General features: G+C 42.2%; 1 protein-coding gene across 1 annotated transcript; it reads left to right on the forward strand.

Annotated features, from left to right (window-relative positions):
- On the forward strand, positions 1-19,034 carry CAV1 (caveolin 1). The gene is made up of 2 exons (XM_023763813.1): positions 1-27; positions 16,825-19,034. Exons 1-2 carry the CDS (start codon positions 16-18, stop codon positions 17,164-17,166), a joined length of 354 nt encoding a protein of 117 aa, XP_023619581.1. The 5' UTR covers positions 1-15; the 3' UTR covers positions 17,167-19,034.
- The last annotated feature ends 241 nt before the right edge of the window (positions 19,035-19,275 follow it).

The raw sequence follows: 19,275 nt of genomic DNA on the forward strand, positions 1-19,275 counted from the left end.
AGAACACTGCATTGTATGTACCGAAAGGTCAGTATGAAACATTGTCTTTATGGCCAGCGTGCCCATCCACTCCTACACGCTGCACATGCACACAGTTTGCAGCTTGCATAAACCCCTATTGTGACTTAAACTCATGAGAGAGTGCGCTTTCTGCCGAGGTGGCTGTTTTGTGACTTTAGACCAGTGGTTCTTTGCTCTGGCTGCAGATCATCGGGGCAATGTTTATATATAGTGTTGTAGATGCTCTCTCCCTAGAAATTCTGATTGTATTGACCTATGGTGGGGCCCATGCCTATGTATTCTCTTTCTTTTTTTCTGTTTTGAAAGCTTCCCAGATGAGGCTAATGTACAGCCAGAATGGAGTCTGTTTTTGACTCTCAGAATAAAGAAAACCATGTGCCATGATAAAACTTTCAGGACCATAACGGCCACAGTGAGGAAATTATTACTTCTCATTTTGGGGACTATGCATTTTTATTGGAATATTATATTTGTCATTCAAATTCCCATAACAACAACAAAAAATACTTTCTGGAACTCTGTTGTATGTGAGGTAAACCTCATGTCCTTTATATAATCTAGTCCTGTTGTTTTTCTCTTTTCTCATCCTTTCTATTCCCAAAGAGGAAGATCAGATGGCTAGAGTGTCAGCATGTCATCTCTATGCCCCTTTCCTACCTCAGTCCATGGCTCAGGCATCCTAAGCAGGGAGCTCACAACATGCGCTGGTTGTTTTTCCTAATGGTGTGTCAACGCTCCTGTGCTGCCAGTGGCTACACGAAGTTTCCCTGGACCTGGGCACATGCAAGTGTCCTTCGTGTCTCCAGTGCCTGGCACAGAGAAGAGACCCCAGGTCACTGAGAAGTGCTTTACTGATGCCAGTCCCTCGTCGGAGCAGATGGGTGAACTAAGCCTCCGGGGAAGTTCCCAAGACCCTGATACCGAAGGTGACTTGGGTCTTGGAAGAGTCACTGGGCCCTCAAGACAGCAGGTTCCTCATCTAGAGCCATGACGAAGCTGAACCTAAAGATCTCTAGGTCACTTTCATTTCTAAAATCTTTGGTTCTGATTGACTAGTATTCATAGAAGAATGGAAGGCTGTAAAAGACCTTCTTCTTAGACTTTCCCACTTGCCATTCTCAAACTTCATCTTCAGGCTGTTGGGCTTAATTAAATCGTCTTTGAAAGACTGAGCTACCAATGCATGCTGACTGCAAATATACCGCAAATAAGCATTTGGTACTGAAGAAGGTCAAGAGCTAGGGTTCTTGTCCTCTTCTCATCTGGGCTCAGAACTCTGTGGTCTTCCCTTTTATTGTCCTTAACTACAAATTCGCTGCTTGTGTTCCAAGATGGGTCAGAAAATCAGTATCGAAGTTGGTTACAAGCTGTCAGTAATTTTTTTTGTAACCAGACATTCTTAGTTTATTTAACAGAGAAGTGCATAATTACTTGCAAATTTAGTTAGAGCAATGTTCTTAAAAAGGTCTAGCTAGACAGAAAATGCTCAGACTTTCTAAATGCTGACAGTTGTCAAATTCACCTAGTTCATGGGGCCACCCATTTCTGAAGTTCTTTTTTTATTTTTTTAAATCCTCACCAGAGGATGTGTTTATTGATTTTTAGAGAGAAAGAGAGAGAGAGAAAGAGAGAGAGAGAAACATTGATGTAAGAGGGAAACACCAATTAGTTGCCTCCTGTACATGCCCGGGTCGAACAGAAACCTAGGTATGTGCCCTGACCTGGAATCAAACCTGCAACCCTTTATGGGACAATGCCCCAACCAATTGAGCCACACCAGCCAGGGCTGAAGTTCTTTTAACAGGCCATCTGTGAGCAATAGGATCAAATGACTAAGCACTACAGGGCAGAAACACTATTACTTTGAGCAGATTTTCCTATTACCCGGCTGTAAAGAGTTTGTTTTTCTCTGACTTATATAGAGTTTAGCGTTGAGGATCCTGTATGATTTTAATCCCATCACTTGGCACCCCAGCTGTATGATTCTGTAAACATAAAGTTGTTTGAATTCCAGACCACCTAAACATTCTTAGGGAACTCATCAGCTCCCTAAGCAAAGCTATGTCAAAATCTATAGGTTTGAATCCAAATTTCATGATAAGCAAAAACTGAATTGATCTGTCGTTCATTTTAACAGTCATCTTTTGTCCACTCTTTTACCAAAATTACTGTGACTGGGTTAAAATAAGTGAATGCAATCAATGCATGCAATTACTAACCCTTCAGCTAGATATTAACATTCAGAGCTTTCTTTTCTAAAGGAGATTTTATCAGGCTTCTGCTCTTGGTAATAGAACAGGGAAATATAACTTAGCAAAAGGTAACATTCACTAATTCATTCATTTGGTCAACAAATACTAACTTAGTACTTACTACATTCCAATGAGCTTACAGCCTAATAGCAGGCAACACACACACACACACACACACACACACACCACATTAATATGTGTGTGATAGGCTGGATGAAAAAAAAAAAAAAGTCCAGGTGAGAAAAGGGGTGGGGACCAGAAAGAAGTCTTTGAAAAAAACATGTAGGTTAAGACATTACAAACAACTCAGACAAGTGAAACATGATGGAAGGAGTCATCCTTGTAAAACCAACAGCAAGTGGGAAGGGCCTGAAGTAAGAAAGTTCTTGGGGCCATTGTCCCGGGAGACATTATTCAGGATTCCAGTCTAAATTTAAGAGGTCAGTGACGTGGGCAGGTGCAAGAAAGTGACTTCCTCTATGACCTTAAAAGTAAGGGAGTGCAGCAGGGAAGGCCGTCCCCCTTCTGGTCCCGATTCCTGGGTGAGCAGCAGGGAAGGCCGTCCCCCGTCCCATGTGATTGGCACTGTCCCCTTCCCGGTGACATGTAGCTATTTCATCCTCTAAAAATAGGTGCTTCATAAATACTGAATGAATGAATGAATTTACAAGGCCACGTACTAAAAACAAAAAAATTTCTGCAATAAACAAGCAAGCATTCTAGGCTGTAAATATTTCTACACTTCAGGTCCTGTCTCATTGCATCATATTCTCATTTTCTAGAGCAGTTTTCCAATCTGGGATCATTACCTCCCACTCCCTCTTAGGGAACATTTGGCAAAACCACTCCCTCTTAGGGAACATTTGGCAAAATCTGGAGAAAATTTCGGTGTTTCTACTGGCTTCTGGTGAGTAGAGGACAGGAATGCTACAGCGGACAGGACAGCACCCCCACCCTCACCCTGATGACAAAAGGCCAGTGGAGCTCAGAGGAAGAACCTTGCGGCAGAGGTTGTGGGCTGTGACTGTCTTTGCTTAGACCTTCCAAGAACCTTGGTGTAGATCCTTTTCCTCACTTGCAAAGCAGTGTTCAAACCTGCAGAGATTTGTATCACTCACTTTCTATCTGTTTAATAAACAAACTCAAAGCACTGAAGGGAACAATATTCCAGTAGTGACGTAAGACAAAAGCTACTAGTAACCCTGCTTTGACTTAACTGAATGGTAGGAAACCACCTCTGCCCTCAGGAAGTGAACTGTAGAAACTGAAAAGAAATGAAAAGTGTTAAAGAGCTCCGGTTCAAACAGATGTCTGTGCGGACCAATTGGTAGGCTGAAGATGGGGAGACATGTCATTTCTTGTGTCTTTTGATAGACTGGAAAGAGCTTTTATTATCTTTAGTGCGGTAATCATTCATATTTGTCCCATGACACACCCAGAAGTTTAAAGAATAACAAACTCCCAAGTGTAAACACAGAATTTTGTGAGCTTGTGAGGCCTCCAGATGAATCCTTATAATTGTATGTTTGGATAAAATAAGATTTCCATGCATTAAACAATGCGGCTGCCTAGGGCTTCAGGGAGAGGGGGGCTGACTGGGAGTGACTGATAATGTGTATAGAGTTTCTTTTGGGGGTGTTGAAATGTTCTAAAATTAGGTTGTGGCAATGGTTACACAACTGTGAATATATTAAAAAACACTTTAAATGGATGAAAAAAATACAGGACTTTTCCATTTGGAAAGATAATTCTCAAAACTTTGAAGGGCTGTAGTTATTTCTCCTCAGGGATAGCAACATAAGTGCTCCCCAAAGTATCCCTCCTCCCTGTTCAAGTTCAATGCTGCTATCACTGGCTTTTGTGTGGCCTATTTTTGCACTGTTCACAGTTCCATGTCAATTGCTTGGTGACACTCAATGTCAACAAGTGCCACCAAATTGATACCAGAAGACTGAAGATTAAAAAGGGGATCAAAAGGTATGCAGCCTGCTTTGTACTGAGCCATCTGCTTCTATTTTTTTTTTTTCAGAATAGTTTTTTTGATTTTTAGAGAGAGAGGAAGGGAGGAGAGAGAAACATCGATGTGAGAGCATAACATCGATCAGCTGCCTCCTCCACGCCCCCTCCTGGGGATCCAGTCCACAACCCAGGCATGTTCCCTGCCTGGGAATTGAACCAGCAACCTCTCTGTGCACCGGATGACGCCCAGCCAACTGAGCCACTCCAGCCAGGGCACCATCCACTTTTTGTGATAATAAAAATGTGAGACAGTGTGGACAGGAGAGATGGTTCCGGGCTCTTGAAGAAGGCCCATGGCCAGCTGATCTGAAGTACCCCAAATGTGGCTTTAGGTTCCCGCCTAGGATCCCCATAGAAAAGGTGGGCAGCCTACTCAAGGAGCAGAAACCCTCATACCATTGTGCCATGGAGGATGGTTTTTAGCTGTTTCAAAGGGATGCGCACGTATTCATTGCCCAGGATTACCTTCAAAAGGAGCACATACTGGGTCGCCTAAAACAATAGAAATGTACAGGCTCCCTGTTCTAGAGGCTAAAAGTCAAAAAGCAATGCCATGCTCCCTCTGAAACCTGTTGGGGAATCCTCTCCTCCTCTCTTCCCTGCTCCTGGTGGTTTGCTGGCAATTTTTGATGTCCCTCGGCTTGCAGCAGTATGACTCCAATTACATGGCCTTCTCCCTGTGTCTTCACACTGCCATCTTCCTCTCAGGAAGCCAGCCACACTGGATGGGCGCCCACCCTACACCCCGGTGACCTCATCCTAATTACACCTGCAAGGCCCCGTCGCATTCTGAGGCGCTGAGGACTAGGATGAGGCCTGCAGCGTATCTTTTAGAAGGGGACCCCATTCAGTGCATGACTAGATGTAAACTGGGAGTGTATATCAATTTTTACTTAAATTTTTGAGGTATAATACAAACCCTAGGGCAGTGGTTCTCAACCTTCCTAATGCCGCGGCCCTTTAATACAGTTCCTCACGTTGTGGTGACCCCCAATTTCAATGTTACAAATTGAGCATAATTAAAGCATAGTGATTAATCACAAAAACAATATGTAATTATATATGTGTTTTCCGATGGTCTTAGGCGACCCCTGTGAAAGGGTCGTTTGACCCCCAAAGGGGTCTCGACCCACAGGTTGAGAACCGCTGCCCTAGGGGAATTCATACTCCTTTCCAAGAACAAATGATGGAGAAACCTAGCAGTTACCTTCAAACAAAAGGAAAGGAAAAATAAAGCAAAAAGGAATTAATCCAAAGCAAATAGAGCCCCATCTAGTTGGTGCGGGTGCCGCTTTCTGACATGTCCAGGTGCACGGCCAGCTGGGGCGTCCTCTGCCCCGGGGCACACTTGGTCTCCTTGTGCCTCCTGTTTGTAATACACTCCGGAAGGCTGACCCACATGCGAGAGATGAGCTCATCCTTCTTGCTCACTTAAAGGCAGGATGAAAAGTAAACAGCCACCTCCACGAAACCATTTCAGGAATGCCAAGAGGTTCTCCTTTTCAAAACATCTCCTCTGTCCTCCCAATGCTGTTCCTGAAATCTCTGACATGTTGCCACTTCTGGTCCAGGCACCTAGGCCAAAAGCTTCTGATGTAGCACTACCCATTGTCCCAGGCACTACCTTCAACATTTTGTATAAGTTATGTAAGACCCAGAACAACCCTATGAAGTAGGTACTCTTATGCCTGCATTTTACAGGTGAGAAACTGAAGAAAGAGAGGTTTAGTAGCATATGTAAGATAACACCGCAGAGCTGGGATTCAAACCCAGCCCGCCTGCTATCAAGCAGGTCAACATATTGCTTTTCAAAAGTAACAAGTAAGCCCCTGGCTGGTGTGGCTCAGTGGTTGAGCATCAACCCATTAACCAGGAAGTCATGGTTTGATTCCCAGTCAGGGCACATGCCTGGGTTGCAGGCTCGATCCCAGTGGGGGGCATGCAAAAGGCAGCTAATCAATGATTCTCTCTCACCATTGATGCTTCTATCTCTCTCTCTTTCTCCCTTTCTCTGAAATCAATAAAAACATATTTTTTTTTAAAAAAAGTAGGAAGCAACACAGTAACTAACCTAGTATCATGCCCATCAGATCTTCACATCTAGCAGAGAATAAAGCCTGAGGCAACTTTTTGTTTCTCAAAATGTCCTCCCCAGACCAGCTGAATCAAAAGGGGAGGGAGGGGGAGAAGGTACAGATAACTGGACTCCTCCCTTAGAACACAATACAGGACCCCAGGAATCTTCATTTTAACAAACATTCCCCAGAAAATTCTTGAATATATGAATGTTCCAGAATGACTGGCCCTGAAGGAATGGAATAAGGAAAGGGTACAATATTATGATAAACCTGGAAAAACCAGGGAGAGATGAGAAGGCAATGGGGACCCTGGTCAGTGAAGCGAACCAGGAGTCCTGGCCAGAAGAGCACCTTTGCTGGGAGGGAGAATAATGATGAACAGGGAGGTTTGACGGTAGAAGAAAGCAAGTTGCATCCTCTTGCTTGGATCACACACCCTTTCCTGGTAGAAACAGTTATTTGCTGAGACAGGGACGGCATTTTCTATTGGTTTGGATGGGAAGCTTGGGTGCAGGCAAGGGAGAGCACGTGGATTCAGAAGCCCCTACGTGAGGTTTGTATGAGCAGGGTTGCAGAAACAGAATGAAGTGTGGCATTAAGGAAGGTGGTGTGGCCCTAACAGGTTTGGCTCAGTGGACAGAGCATCGGCCTGCAGACTGAAGGGTCCCAGGTTCGATTTCGGTCAAGGGCATGTACTTGGTTGCAGGCACATTCCCAGTAGGAGATGTGCAGGAGGCAGCTGATCGATGTTTCTCTCTCATCGATGTTTCTAACTCTCTATCCCTCTCCCTTCCTCTCTGTAAAAAATCAATAAAACATATTTTTAAAATTTTTTTTGAAAAAAAAGAAAGAATGGTGGTGTGATGGCAGGAGAACTAAATGAGGAACTAAGAGCCCTAAGTCCTGTTTGATCCAGTCACTGACTACAGCCTCTCTGAGCCTCAGTCTCCTAGTCTGTAAAATGGAGGAAATAACACCTGCCTTCCAAGTCCTCACATACAAGATGTGATGTGAACTCCAGAAAGCATCTGGGGCCTATAAGATAAATGGTTGTGAGTCTATACCAAGATGGGTACAAGTGCACAGATGTGCCCTAAGTTCTGGTTTGGTCCAGCCATTTATTAGTTAAGCGAATCTTTCCTTAGTGGGAAAATAAAAGACTATTTTTCATTCTTATTGTGAAAATAACCTAGAACTTCTCAAGCTTGAAGAGAAGCAGATGAGTGGGCACTATAAATGTAAACCATCATTTATTAGGCTTCATGCTAAAGCCTCTGTTATGTCTGGAAAGCAACAAGAGGGAGGCCAGTCCAAAGGGCGAGACTCGATGCTTCCAGCTGGAGGCCCAGGCGGGGACTCAGATCCCCGGGCACCACTCCTCCCGCATCCAAACCTCTGCTCTTGCTCACAGAGGGAGATAAATGCCCACATTTCACCCTCTCCTGCTTGAAACCCAGCCCTCCTCCTTCCTCCTCAAGGGACAGCCCAGCGCTCTTGTGCAAGGCCAGTTGCCTAGCACCTGCCACCCCAAGCAGCCCACGACCATGCCAGCGCTGCCACCCAGGTTTCCATGTTTCCTAAGGCTGCCTGTGGCTCCTCTGGGAATCCAGGCAACGCAGGCATTAACAACACAATTCAGGCTGCCTGTTTCCAGCCAGGGCTGTGGGCACACTGCAGCCTTTTCCCCAGCAGTGCCAGTTGGGCCCAGTAAACACATGGGTATTTGCCCTTGTCCCCGACAAAACACATGGGCATTAGAGCAAAGTTTCTGTGTTCTGGAAACATTTAATGGTGCTAGTACACCCCCCCCCCACACACACACACATTTATTCCATGGACTTCAAAGGCTGCTGCACATGTTGGAAATATGCGTGGGAACAGCGAGGGGGGTTTGAAATGTCTAATCCTTCCTTCTGTGTGACTGGGTTTGGTACACACATACCTTGGGATTGTAGAAGTGCGTATTTGATTTTTTTTAAAACATGCATATTGTCTATATGGGGTTCAGAATCATGAAAATGAATCAGGATTTCTATTGCCAGTTTGTGTGTTTCTCATAATAAATAGTAGTCATTCATCCTTTTCCAATAATACATCTTCATAGGCTTAAATTAGGAAAAGCTTTTCAAAGAGAATGTCCATTCATTATTCACCAACTTCCAGATGCCACCCAGCACCCGAGGAACTCCCAGAAAGAAGCAGGAAGCAAACCTGCTTGGAGGCATAGAGGAGGGAGCAGCGTAGACCAAAATAAAAGAGTTGTCACTAAATGGAAAGGAGCTAGGCATACTTTTGACTTTTGCGTGAAAAAAAGGAGAAATTTTGTTAAAAATATAGACTCCCCCCCCCCCAGAATCTGATCTGAATCTGAAATGGGGTTTAAGCGTCTGCATTTTAACAGGCTCCGCCCACTCACACCCACAGTTAATCCTTTGCCACACTGTCCCTGCTGAGAGACGCTGGGAGCCAAGAGCCCTGTGCCAGTGCATTACAGTCAGAAGACCATGTTCATGATGGATTTTCTAGAAGGAGCTGGCTCCTACTTTTTGGTGCATATCTCAGGATACAACCAAGCCACTTCAGGCGTATGAACTAATTACACGACCAATGGCCTAAAATTTTTCTAATATTCTGTTTGACGTGAATGGTAGAAAGCTGAAAATGCTGTATTTCCTCCTCATATATTTCTGGACTTTGCCCCGGAAACAAATTCCTGGGTATTTAGGCACATTCATTGTATGCATTTTTCTATACGCATGAAAATAGAAGCCACTAGTAGAAAAAAGCAAGAACATAGAAAACAAGAAATGATTCTAAGAATAAAAGTGGTTGTTCTGCTAATTGTATTAGTTTTCTATAGCTGCGTAACAAATTACCCTAAAATGTAATGACTTAAAAAAACAAACATTTATCACCTGACAGTGCGTCAGGAACCCAGGTGTGACGTGACTGAGTGGTCTGGCTCAGGGCCTCTCGCAGGCTGCAATCCAGGGTCAGGGCTGGACACAGCCCAGGGCCAACAGGGAGAGGCTGTTGGACTGAGGATCTCAGCTTCTCAACAGTTGGTTTTTGGCCAGAGCCCTCCTTCTGTCCCTCCGTTCCTCCCACACAGACCCCTCCATAGGACAACTCGCCAGGTGGCAGCAAGGTCCCTAGAGAGCAAGGAGGGACCCAAGATGGGTGCGTGGACTTTTATAACCTGACTTTGGAAGTGACACCCCACCAGCCCACACTCAAAGGGGGCACATTACACTGGTCATGAATACTGGGAAGTGGAGGAAGGGGAAACCATTGGGAGCCATCTTAGATGCTGTTACAGAATAGATTCATTCATTTCTTTCATAGTGAGTTTGTCATTCTATTTATTTTTTTGCTAAAACTAAATGTTAATGTAAAGGAAACATTTTTTCATACAGGTCAGGCAGCATATTCTGGAAGAAAGTCTAGTATAGTGATTTACAACCAGTGTGCCCCAAGAATTTTTAAAACATGCAATACCTGACGATTTAGTCAGGGACACTGACCTCTTTTCCCTTAGATTGTCAAATTTTAAAAAATGGCAATAATCAATGCTACAATGAGTGTGAATGAGTCAAAATTATACCTAATTTTTTTCTGATTGGCAAAAAAATATATTTTCGGTCTGCCACAGAATTTAAGTAATTAGTTTATGTGTGCCATGAGATAAAAAGGGTTGAAAATCACTGGTCTAGTAGTGTTGAAAAGATTCATTGAGGTTAGACATTGAACTCAGGTTTCTAAATGAGATGTACACTTTCTATGCCAACCAACAGGAAAGAGTGCTACCGTACCACGTGAGAATGCTTTCTGCTATAGGTAACTAAAAATCTGAATAGCTAAGGCTTAAAACTAAGTATACATAAGTATATATAAGTATATATAAGTATATAGATAGATAGATAGATAGATAGATAGATAGATATAGATATAGATATATAGATATATCACATGAGGAAAAACCTAGAGATGAACAGGTACTGGCATTGTTTTTACATCTTGATAATGGCAAAGGTAGCACCTTTTATTCTCTTGGCCTTTTAATCGGGCATGTCACCACGAAGTCACAAGATGACTCTGTACATTAAGGCTCTACATCATATTCTAAGCAGGATTAAAGAAGCAAAGGTCCACACTATATGTTTCTGTCTCTTTTCATAAGGAAGATAAAGCTTTGTCTGAAATCCCATCCAACAGATATCCACTTAGATCTTATTGGCCAGAACTAGGTCACATGCTTACCATGAACCAATCACTCACGAGGGAGACTAACATTACTATAGCAATCTAACCCAACTATGACTTATCTGGGAGATCAGAGAATTATTGCTATTACTTGGATAATGAAGATTCTGGGCAAAGAAGTAGAACTGTGGATGTTGGACAGACAACACCCCAGTCTTTGGTAAACATCTTGTGTGTTGTTATTTATATGTTCCATATATCCAATACAATCAAAATTTCCAATGAAAGTCTAAAAAGGTATCTTCCCATAGAAACAGAATTTGCAAGCATCATTGCTAATGAGATTCTAGATGTACTTAAAGTTTCCTTCTTAAAAAAATTTCTTATTCAGAAATAAAGTGTCTAGATTTTTTAGACAACAAAATGACCCCATGTTTTTATAATATTGTGTTTATATATAAAATATTTTTTAAATATTGCCATCAGATATGTTTAACAAGATGAAATCTTCTGAGATTTACTGTATTAGCCCAGTATTATCAAAACACAAGAAAGATCGCTTTTCCTGATGTCTGCTGCTAGATTTTTGTTAATTTATGTTTCTGAAATTGTAACATCATAAGTCAATGTTGCACAAAGGTATTTAATGTCATTTATAAAAATCTAGTAATATAAACTGTTGACTCCTTATAAAGCATCTATTAAGACGCAGACATGTCACTAAAGCCACATTTATGCCTTTGATCTTGAGCTACATAATGATTCTTGCCAGAAGGACAACTTGTTCCATAGACTTCAGGACAGAAAATCAGTTCTTGGACCAGTAGCTCAACATCATCTGAGGGATCCCATTCTAAGAAACTAAATGGCACATGCACTTCTGTGTTTTTGTTTGTTTGTTTGGGGGTGTTTTGTGTTTTGTTTTGTTTTGTTTTGTTTTAAAGCAAATCTCTAATTCCTGTTCTCCAAATCTAAGCAGGTCCAGCAAAAACCTGCCTTCCTGTAAAGCTCCAGAGTGATAATTTTGTGATAAGGAATAAATCACACCAATGATGTATGGGAGCCATGAGCTCCCTGGGGATTGTCAGAGAGAGAGACACTATCATCTATTCAACAATAGACCTGCAGGACCCCTTGAGAACAAGATGGTGTCCAAGTTCAGAGGCAAGCTAGCCTCGCTGCCTTTTGCATTGGCTATGGAATGTAGCTGATTGAAGATGCGCGGTGGTAGCCGAGGCAGGAGTGGAAGAGCCCGGGACCCTTCCTTAGCTGAATTCCAATCCTGGGTCTGCTGTTACATGGGAAGGTATCCTTAATCCAGTCATCTGACAGCTTTGGCCATCAATGTTTCTATCTCAAATGAGACTTCATTTCTTTAAGGATCCCTTCAGCTTTAAATATCTCTGAATCTATTGATGCCACTATACTCAGATTGCTGTGGAATGCTGAACTGCCTTTACCTGGAATGACTGATCACTAGCAGAACTTAGTTGGGTTCAGTACATTATCAACATATGTCAAAAGATACAACGAAGATATTTTATTATATAACTAGAGGTCTGGTGCACAGAATTTGTGCCTGGAGGTGGGTCCCTCAGCCCAGCCTGCACCCTCTCCAATCCAAGACCTCTCGGAGGATGTCCGACAACCAGCAGTCAGACAACCAGCAATTTTGGACCGCTGGCTCCTAACTGCTCACCTGCCTGCCTGCCTGATTGCCCCTAACCACCTCTGCCTGTCAGCCTGATCGCCCCCTAACTGCCTTCTCCTACCGGCCTGACCGCCTCCTAACTGCTCCCCCCTGCTGGCTTGATCGCCCCCTAACTGTTCCCCCTGGCCTGATCGCCCCTAACCACCTCTGCCCACGCCCCTGCCACAGTGGCTTTGTCCAGAAGGACGTCCAGAAGATGTCCAGTTTAATTAGCATATTACCCTTTTATTAGTATAGATTCCCTCCCATTTTATTCGCCTTGAATAAATGTATGGAAACGTCCCTATTCATGTTGTGAAAGGGACATTTCTCCTCACTTCACACAAAGATATCTTTCACATCAGTGTCTCTTAGAAAGCAATGAGAGTTAGATGAGACCTGGAGATATGAATGGGGTAGGTGGAGAAGGGATGTGGGAGAGAGATGTAAGTTTCTGGGGAATTGTGCGAAGCAGACCTGGGAGTCAGGAAGTTAGAAGTCTAATTTCAGCTTTTCCACTGATTCACTTGGGACCTTGAGAATGTCAGGCCCATTTTAATTGTTCTGTGCCTCAGTTTCCTTACCTGCTAATTAGAGTGAGAGTCCTTGGCTGGGTGCCCAGGATTGTGAGAACATACTGTGCAGGGCCATGAAAATACAACCAGTCCCAAGAATGGAAAACATCCTAGCTACCAGACGTCCTGACTTAAAATGGAAATGTCAACAAGGCTAATTCCTTTAATAACCAAAATGTGAATGTTTTAAGAAGTATGTCTATCTGGGTGAAAATTAAGCCAATACCTCTAGCATGAGGGCTTGTCACCCCAGGAATGCATAAGTAAAAAGAGATCAGGCTTGTGTGACCTTGAGTAATTTCTTAACCTCCCGCTCTTTTGTCACCTGTATAATGGGAATAATGGCTTTCATTTCAGAGGGTTGTGGTCAAGATGATTACAATTGCAAGTTAATTCTTCTGAGCCACTGGTGGGGTTTGAATTCACAGCCACTATGTACTTTGCAGTTGGTCGTTTCTCTTATTACAGTTGTCTCCCAGACGATCTTAGTCACCCAGAAGGAATTTTTAATGTTACTATATATTCAGCATTTACTATATAGCAATGTTCTAACCCCATGCTAAGCACTTTACATAAATGATCTCATGTACTCCTCACAAAAACCTATTACTATTCCTGTTGCAGAAATGGAAGTAGAGAGAAGCTAAAACTTTATTTCTGGCTCCACTGTGTTTTCTTTACCGGCCTTGCTTTCTTTTTTTCAGCTGTTCTTTCTAATTGGCTGTTCATGTTCTCTTAAGCCACCTTCAAGACTAAAGCAACAGCTAACTGAATACATTCATATAACATGTTATTTCTGTCATGTTGCTGTCTACCCTTGGAGATCGGCTCTAAATTCACTTGGGTATTTGAGGATAAATCATGCTCACCGGCAGTTTCTGGAAAGCACTGGAAAAACAGCCACCCTGAAATTTTCTAAGCAACTAAAAGCTTATGAATTTCCATTATGTTCATTGAAAACAGCATTTATATTTACGCTTAGAAAAACAGAGTTATTATCAAGAACTCTTCCGCAGAGGCATATGCTTGTAGATCGTCACTAATAATCAACTGTGTATACGATGTATGTGACCTTGTCATGATGCTGTCCTCAAATGCCCTGCTGCGGAATTCTAAGTTACCAGGAGGGTTAAATTCAGCAAACTTTTTGTTAATGTGCCTTTTAATTGTGAAATACTATAATTGCCTTAGAGAAACTTTTAAAAGTATTTTTTTTAAAGTGATGTGGTATTAGAGAAAGGATTGCTTTTTTCAGACCAGATTCAACACTCAAATCTACTCCTTATTTACCAGCACAATTGAACATTTTGAACCTCCCATTTTTTTATAAAATGGAAATTCTATATTACCAAGTTTCTGTGCGTTAAATGAGAACAGCGTCTGATCATAACAGCCAGTCAGCAAACGTTAGTAATTTCTCTTCCCTTGGAAAAGAATCTCAAGGCAGATGTGCTTCAAGTCCTGTAAAGAGCAAGGAATCCTCTGCGTCAGTAAAGTCCTACCCAAACTCCATTGGTAATAGACTCGTTATTTTCAAACAAACGTATTGTACTTTTGTACATTGTACCCTCAAAACACGTATACCCGTTTCAGAGGATCCATGGACCACCATTACCCATCCTTTGATCCAAATTAAGAATGCCTGCTCTAATGTATTAATTCTGACTTCACCAAATCCTCTTACAAAACAAGGTTATCTTTTAAAAATAAAATTCTTTTGGTATCTTGCAGTTCCATGAAGGAAAACTGAAGGCCTTTATTTTTATTATTTTTTAAATAAAATTTTATTTTTAAATATATGTTTTCTTGATTTCAGAGAAGAAGGGAGAGGGAGAGAGAGATAGAAACATCAATGATGAGAGAGAATCATTGATTGGTTGCCTCCTGCATGCCCCACACTGGGGACTGAGCCCACAATCCGGGCATGTGTCCTGACTGGGAATCGAACCGTGACCTCCTGGTTCCTAGGTCGATGCTCAACCACTGAGCCACACCAGCCAGGCCAGGCCTTTATATTTAATAGCTTTGGAAAAATGCCGTGTTAGAATAAAACCTCGTAGTAGACAATTAAGTAAACTTGCACAGAAACTTCATTGAAGGATTGATCTGACTTGCCACATATTTTGTACAACCTTTTAAAACACACAAGTTAATGCTTACTGCTGAACCTAGCTCTAAATGAGCAAAGAAAAAATTAGAATGATGATAAATCTATAAGTTCATAATTGTGGACATACCATTTTTACATATTACATCATTAGGACATTGGACAATAGATCAAGGAACAGGATGTTGTAGAAAACATACTTTATTAGTAAGTATCATGCACTTCTTTCAAAAGTGTTGACTTCAAGGTGGCTCCTTGGCACGGAGAGCTCCGTGGAATCACCTACCTAATCCTGAGCTTGGCTGTATTGCTGCCAGTGGTAATCAACTTGTTTGGGGACCTGCTTTAGATTTCTTCATACATCTGCCAACACCAAACAGTTGAGCTGGCTCTGTCCCACTCTTTGGGGAGTAATTTTTCCCCAATGCTTCAGTTGTTGTTTATATAAATCCTTCCAGAGGGATAAAAGCTCTTGAGAATTCATTGCTTATGTGAACAAATGCCGTGGGAGAGAATGCTATTGGGAAAGGGGCCACGTTTGCTTTCTGGCCCCACTTTTGTGATATGACAACCTACCTCTCCACATGGGTTTGAAACACCAGATGACGTGGAAACAATGAATGGAGTTGCTACTCGGTAATGGTTGAGTGCCATGTGACTGGGAACTCATTTGATTACTACCTGGTGGCCACCGAAAGGACTACTACAGGATCCCTCCGGTGTGGACCACTGATATTTGCATCTGTCCTTAAACTTTACTGTTTCCTTATCTGCCAAATAACGTACACAGAGTTCAAAAGTGAAGCTCCCTCTTAACATTTTTAACTGCCTTACTTTCTCGCTTTCTTCTTGATGTTAATGTCACCTCTGTTCTCCCTAGAAGGCAAATTGCAAGTTCAGAGCTCACTTTAGGCTTTTCTCTCTCCCAGCCTTGAGGTAACCAAGTCCCATGCATTCTTCCTTTTACATTCTTAAAATTCATTATTTCTTTCTTTTTTCTTTCCTCCATGGCCACTATTCCAGTTTGGGGCCTACCCCCTCAAACCTGGGACACAGCAACAATCTCTCTGCCTCCACACTGCTATCAATTCAATCTTGATAAATGACCACTGGTTGTGGCTGCAGGCTACATTCTCCCACCTCAACATCTTCAATAGATTTCCCACCCCACACTGTAAATAAAAAATATTGAATCTGGCCTCAACATGCCTTCCCAGCCGTGGGCACACAGGTCTATCTGTTTGTGACACTCACTGTATTATCCTTCCTCATTCCTGTGTTCTTGCTCCTTCCATTTCCAAGGCCCCTTTTTCCTTCCTTTCCAAATTGCACCCCGTTTTCCAAGCCCAGCTCAAGCCCATGAAGATTTCTTGGGTCCTCACTGTTCACAATGATCTCATGTATCAAAGAAATTCTAATAGTGGAGTGTTCAAAAAGTTAATAATCAATTAACTAACTACCCCTTGATATTTTGTGTATAGTTGTCTCAGAATAAGGTTAACTTAAATAGTATTGTTTATTGAGTGCCTTGCATATTTATCCATGTTGCTAGGTTTTACTTGAAGGCAGGAATTGTATAATATCCATTTGGTTTCCCCTAGAGCAGTGGTTCTCAACCTTTGACCTGGTATAGAAACATCTGGAGAACACGTTAAAAATCCTCCTGGATTCCACCCCCAGAGGCGCAGTAAGATCTGAGTGGGACCCAAGTATCTGTTTTTCCAAGAAGTTCGAAGTGCTGCTGCTGCTGCTACAGCTGGGTGCTTTCGAGCGTCTCACGCTGTACATAAAAGCTAATCTGTACTTACGGATACTCAGTAGTGAGGTTTTTCTCTTTTCTCCCATTTCAACTTCACATTCTGTCACTTCTTCCTTTTAGATTGATTTTGAAGATGTGATTGCCGAACCAGAAGGAATCCACAGTTTCGACGGCATCTGGAAGGCCAGCTTCACCACCTTCACTGTGACGAAATACTGGTTTTACCGCTTGCTGTCGGCCATCGTGGGCATCCCCCTGGCACTTCTCTGGGGCATTTACTTCGCCATTGTTTCTTTCGTGCACATCTGGGTAGTTGTGCCATACATTAAGAGTTTCCTGATTGAGATTCAGTGCTTCAGCCGTATCTATTCCATCTGCATCCACACCCTCTGTGACCCACTGTTTGAGGCTACTGGCAAAATATTCAGCAATGTCCGCATAAGTGTACAGAAAGAAATATAAATGACATTTCAAGGATAGAAGTATCCCTGATTCTTTTTTTTCCCTTTGAATGTTCTTGGTGCCAATATCAAGTTTTAAGTTGCTAGTACGGCAACAATATATGAGTGAATTTTCTTGGTTCATAACAAAGAAATCACTCTCTTAGTTTTCATAACTATTATGTGTCTCTTCTGAGCTATTTCATCTAATTTTTTTTTTGGTCTAAATTTTTAAACCCACTTAAAATGTTTTCCTTGCATTTTTATTTGCATGTGGGGTCATTATTTTATTGCCTGAGATATGAACGAGAGAAATATGAAGAACCAGTGACCTCAACTGTCTATTCTAAAATGTTGACCATTTTATGGTAAGGGAAGAATTCCGGGCTATGGCCATTTGTTGTACAAATATGTGGCTGGTTTTAAACAAATTCTTCCCTTACCATCTGCAGTGTTAGTGGATTGCTGTCACTCATTTTAATGATCCAATGGGATCAATGATATTTATCAAATTAGAAAACCTACTCTGCATTCACACAGTCTGACTGCCTTACCCTTCTTAAAATGTGATACTCTCTGTCCTGAATATTTGTTACATAGATAATGAGACTTAAGTGCCTTCCTGTTCATCATACTTTCCTTCTCAAATGGGGTCTTGCTGATCAGTTTTCGTTAAGTCAGCAACCTCTCTGGAGACCAACATTAGAGAATCCATTACCTAGTTCTCCACACTTGTTTCTGACTCTGAGAAGAGAGTCAGATGAAGTTCCTGTCTGCACCTGATCACACACCATCTTTATCCATATCGAGTATGGTCCATCTCAGCCAATGAGATGAATTAAGGAGGACCAATGGGGCCGAGTCCTCTCTGGACCGGCAGGCGTGGAAGCCAGCTTTCCTGCCTCTCTTCAGCTGAATGAGGTCAGCATGTCTATTCAGCTTCATTTATTTCCAAGAATAATCACACTTTCCTGACTCCAAACTAATCCATCACCGGGTGTTTTAGTGGCCGAACATTGTGTTCCCTTTTCAGCTGATCGGTGGGCCTCCGGGGAAAGGCTCATAAAATGGGGGCCATTGTGTGAGCCTGTCAGAGTTGTCGCACATGTGACCCCTTCAAAGTAAAGCACTGGCAGCCGCCTGTTATGCTGTGACACGTGGCCCCACTACCTGCCAGGAGCTTTGGACCTAATCCACGCATCACTCTGCTCAGAGAGAAGATGGGGGAGGAGGCGGTCATACAAGATTGGGATCGTTTTGCTGGAATAAATTCAAATTCTCCTAAACTCAAACTGAGGAATGTTACCTGTAAACCTGAGTCACACAGAAAGCGGCCTGGTACACCCGAAAGCTTTTTTATTCCTTCTGCTCATAGTAAGATTCTGCCCTTGGGGAATTGATGTTTAACCTTCAGGTATGCTTTCACTTTTAGTTTCATACACTTGTTGGAACTCTGCTTGATGGGTTTTTTGTTTGTTGGTTGGGGTTTTTTTGTGTTTATTTTTGCCTCTTCCAGTTTTTCTGACACTTACCAACTTGTTACTGACTTTGATGCTTTGCATTTAAAACAGACACTGGCATGGACATAGTTTTACTTTTAATCTGTGTACATACTGAAAATGTACTACACTGCGTCCTTTTTAAGTGTAAAGATATGCTTCTCTCTATGTGAGGAATATCACTTGGGAAAAGGCTTTGTGATTCAACCTGTAAACTGTCTATCCCAAGGCATGTCTGTTCTACATATATGCTTAGTTTCCTGTGCAAATCAAATGCTGGCCCGAAATATTGCTGAAATTTTATATGCTTACTGATATATTTTACACTTTTTTATCCTGCATGGCCTGTAAAGGTTATAAGTCTACACAATAAAAATGTTTAACAGTTCTACAGTCAGCTTTATTATTTCCCCCCCAAAACAAATACATACATGTCAGGGCCTGTGTAGTACATAGCGTGTGTACATGTTTGTAGGGTGTTTGTGGGAGGGTGTAGTCTTCCACTTTTCAAATATTATAGTCATTTAAGTGGGATCTTTCTCCTAAGGCCATTGCCTTTCATGAGTTACTTTAGAGAAAAGTTATAATTCATAAGAAAGATTTGTTTAGCAGTTTACCCAATGCTTTATTAT

This window comes from Myotis lucifugus, unplaced genomic scaffold (assembly GCF_000147115.1).
Source record: "Myotis lucifugus unplaced genomic scaffold, Myoluc2.0 scaffold_301, whole genome shotgun sequence".
In the NCBI taxonomy this organism is placed as follows: Eukaryota; Metazoa; Chordata; class Mammalia; order Chiroptera; family Vespertilionidae; genus Myotis; species Myotis lucifugus.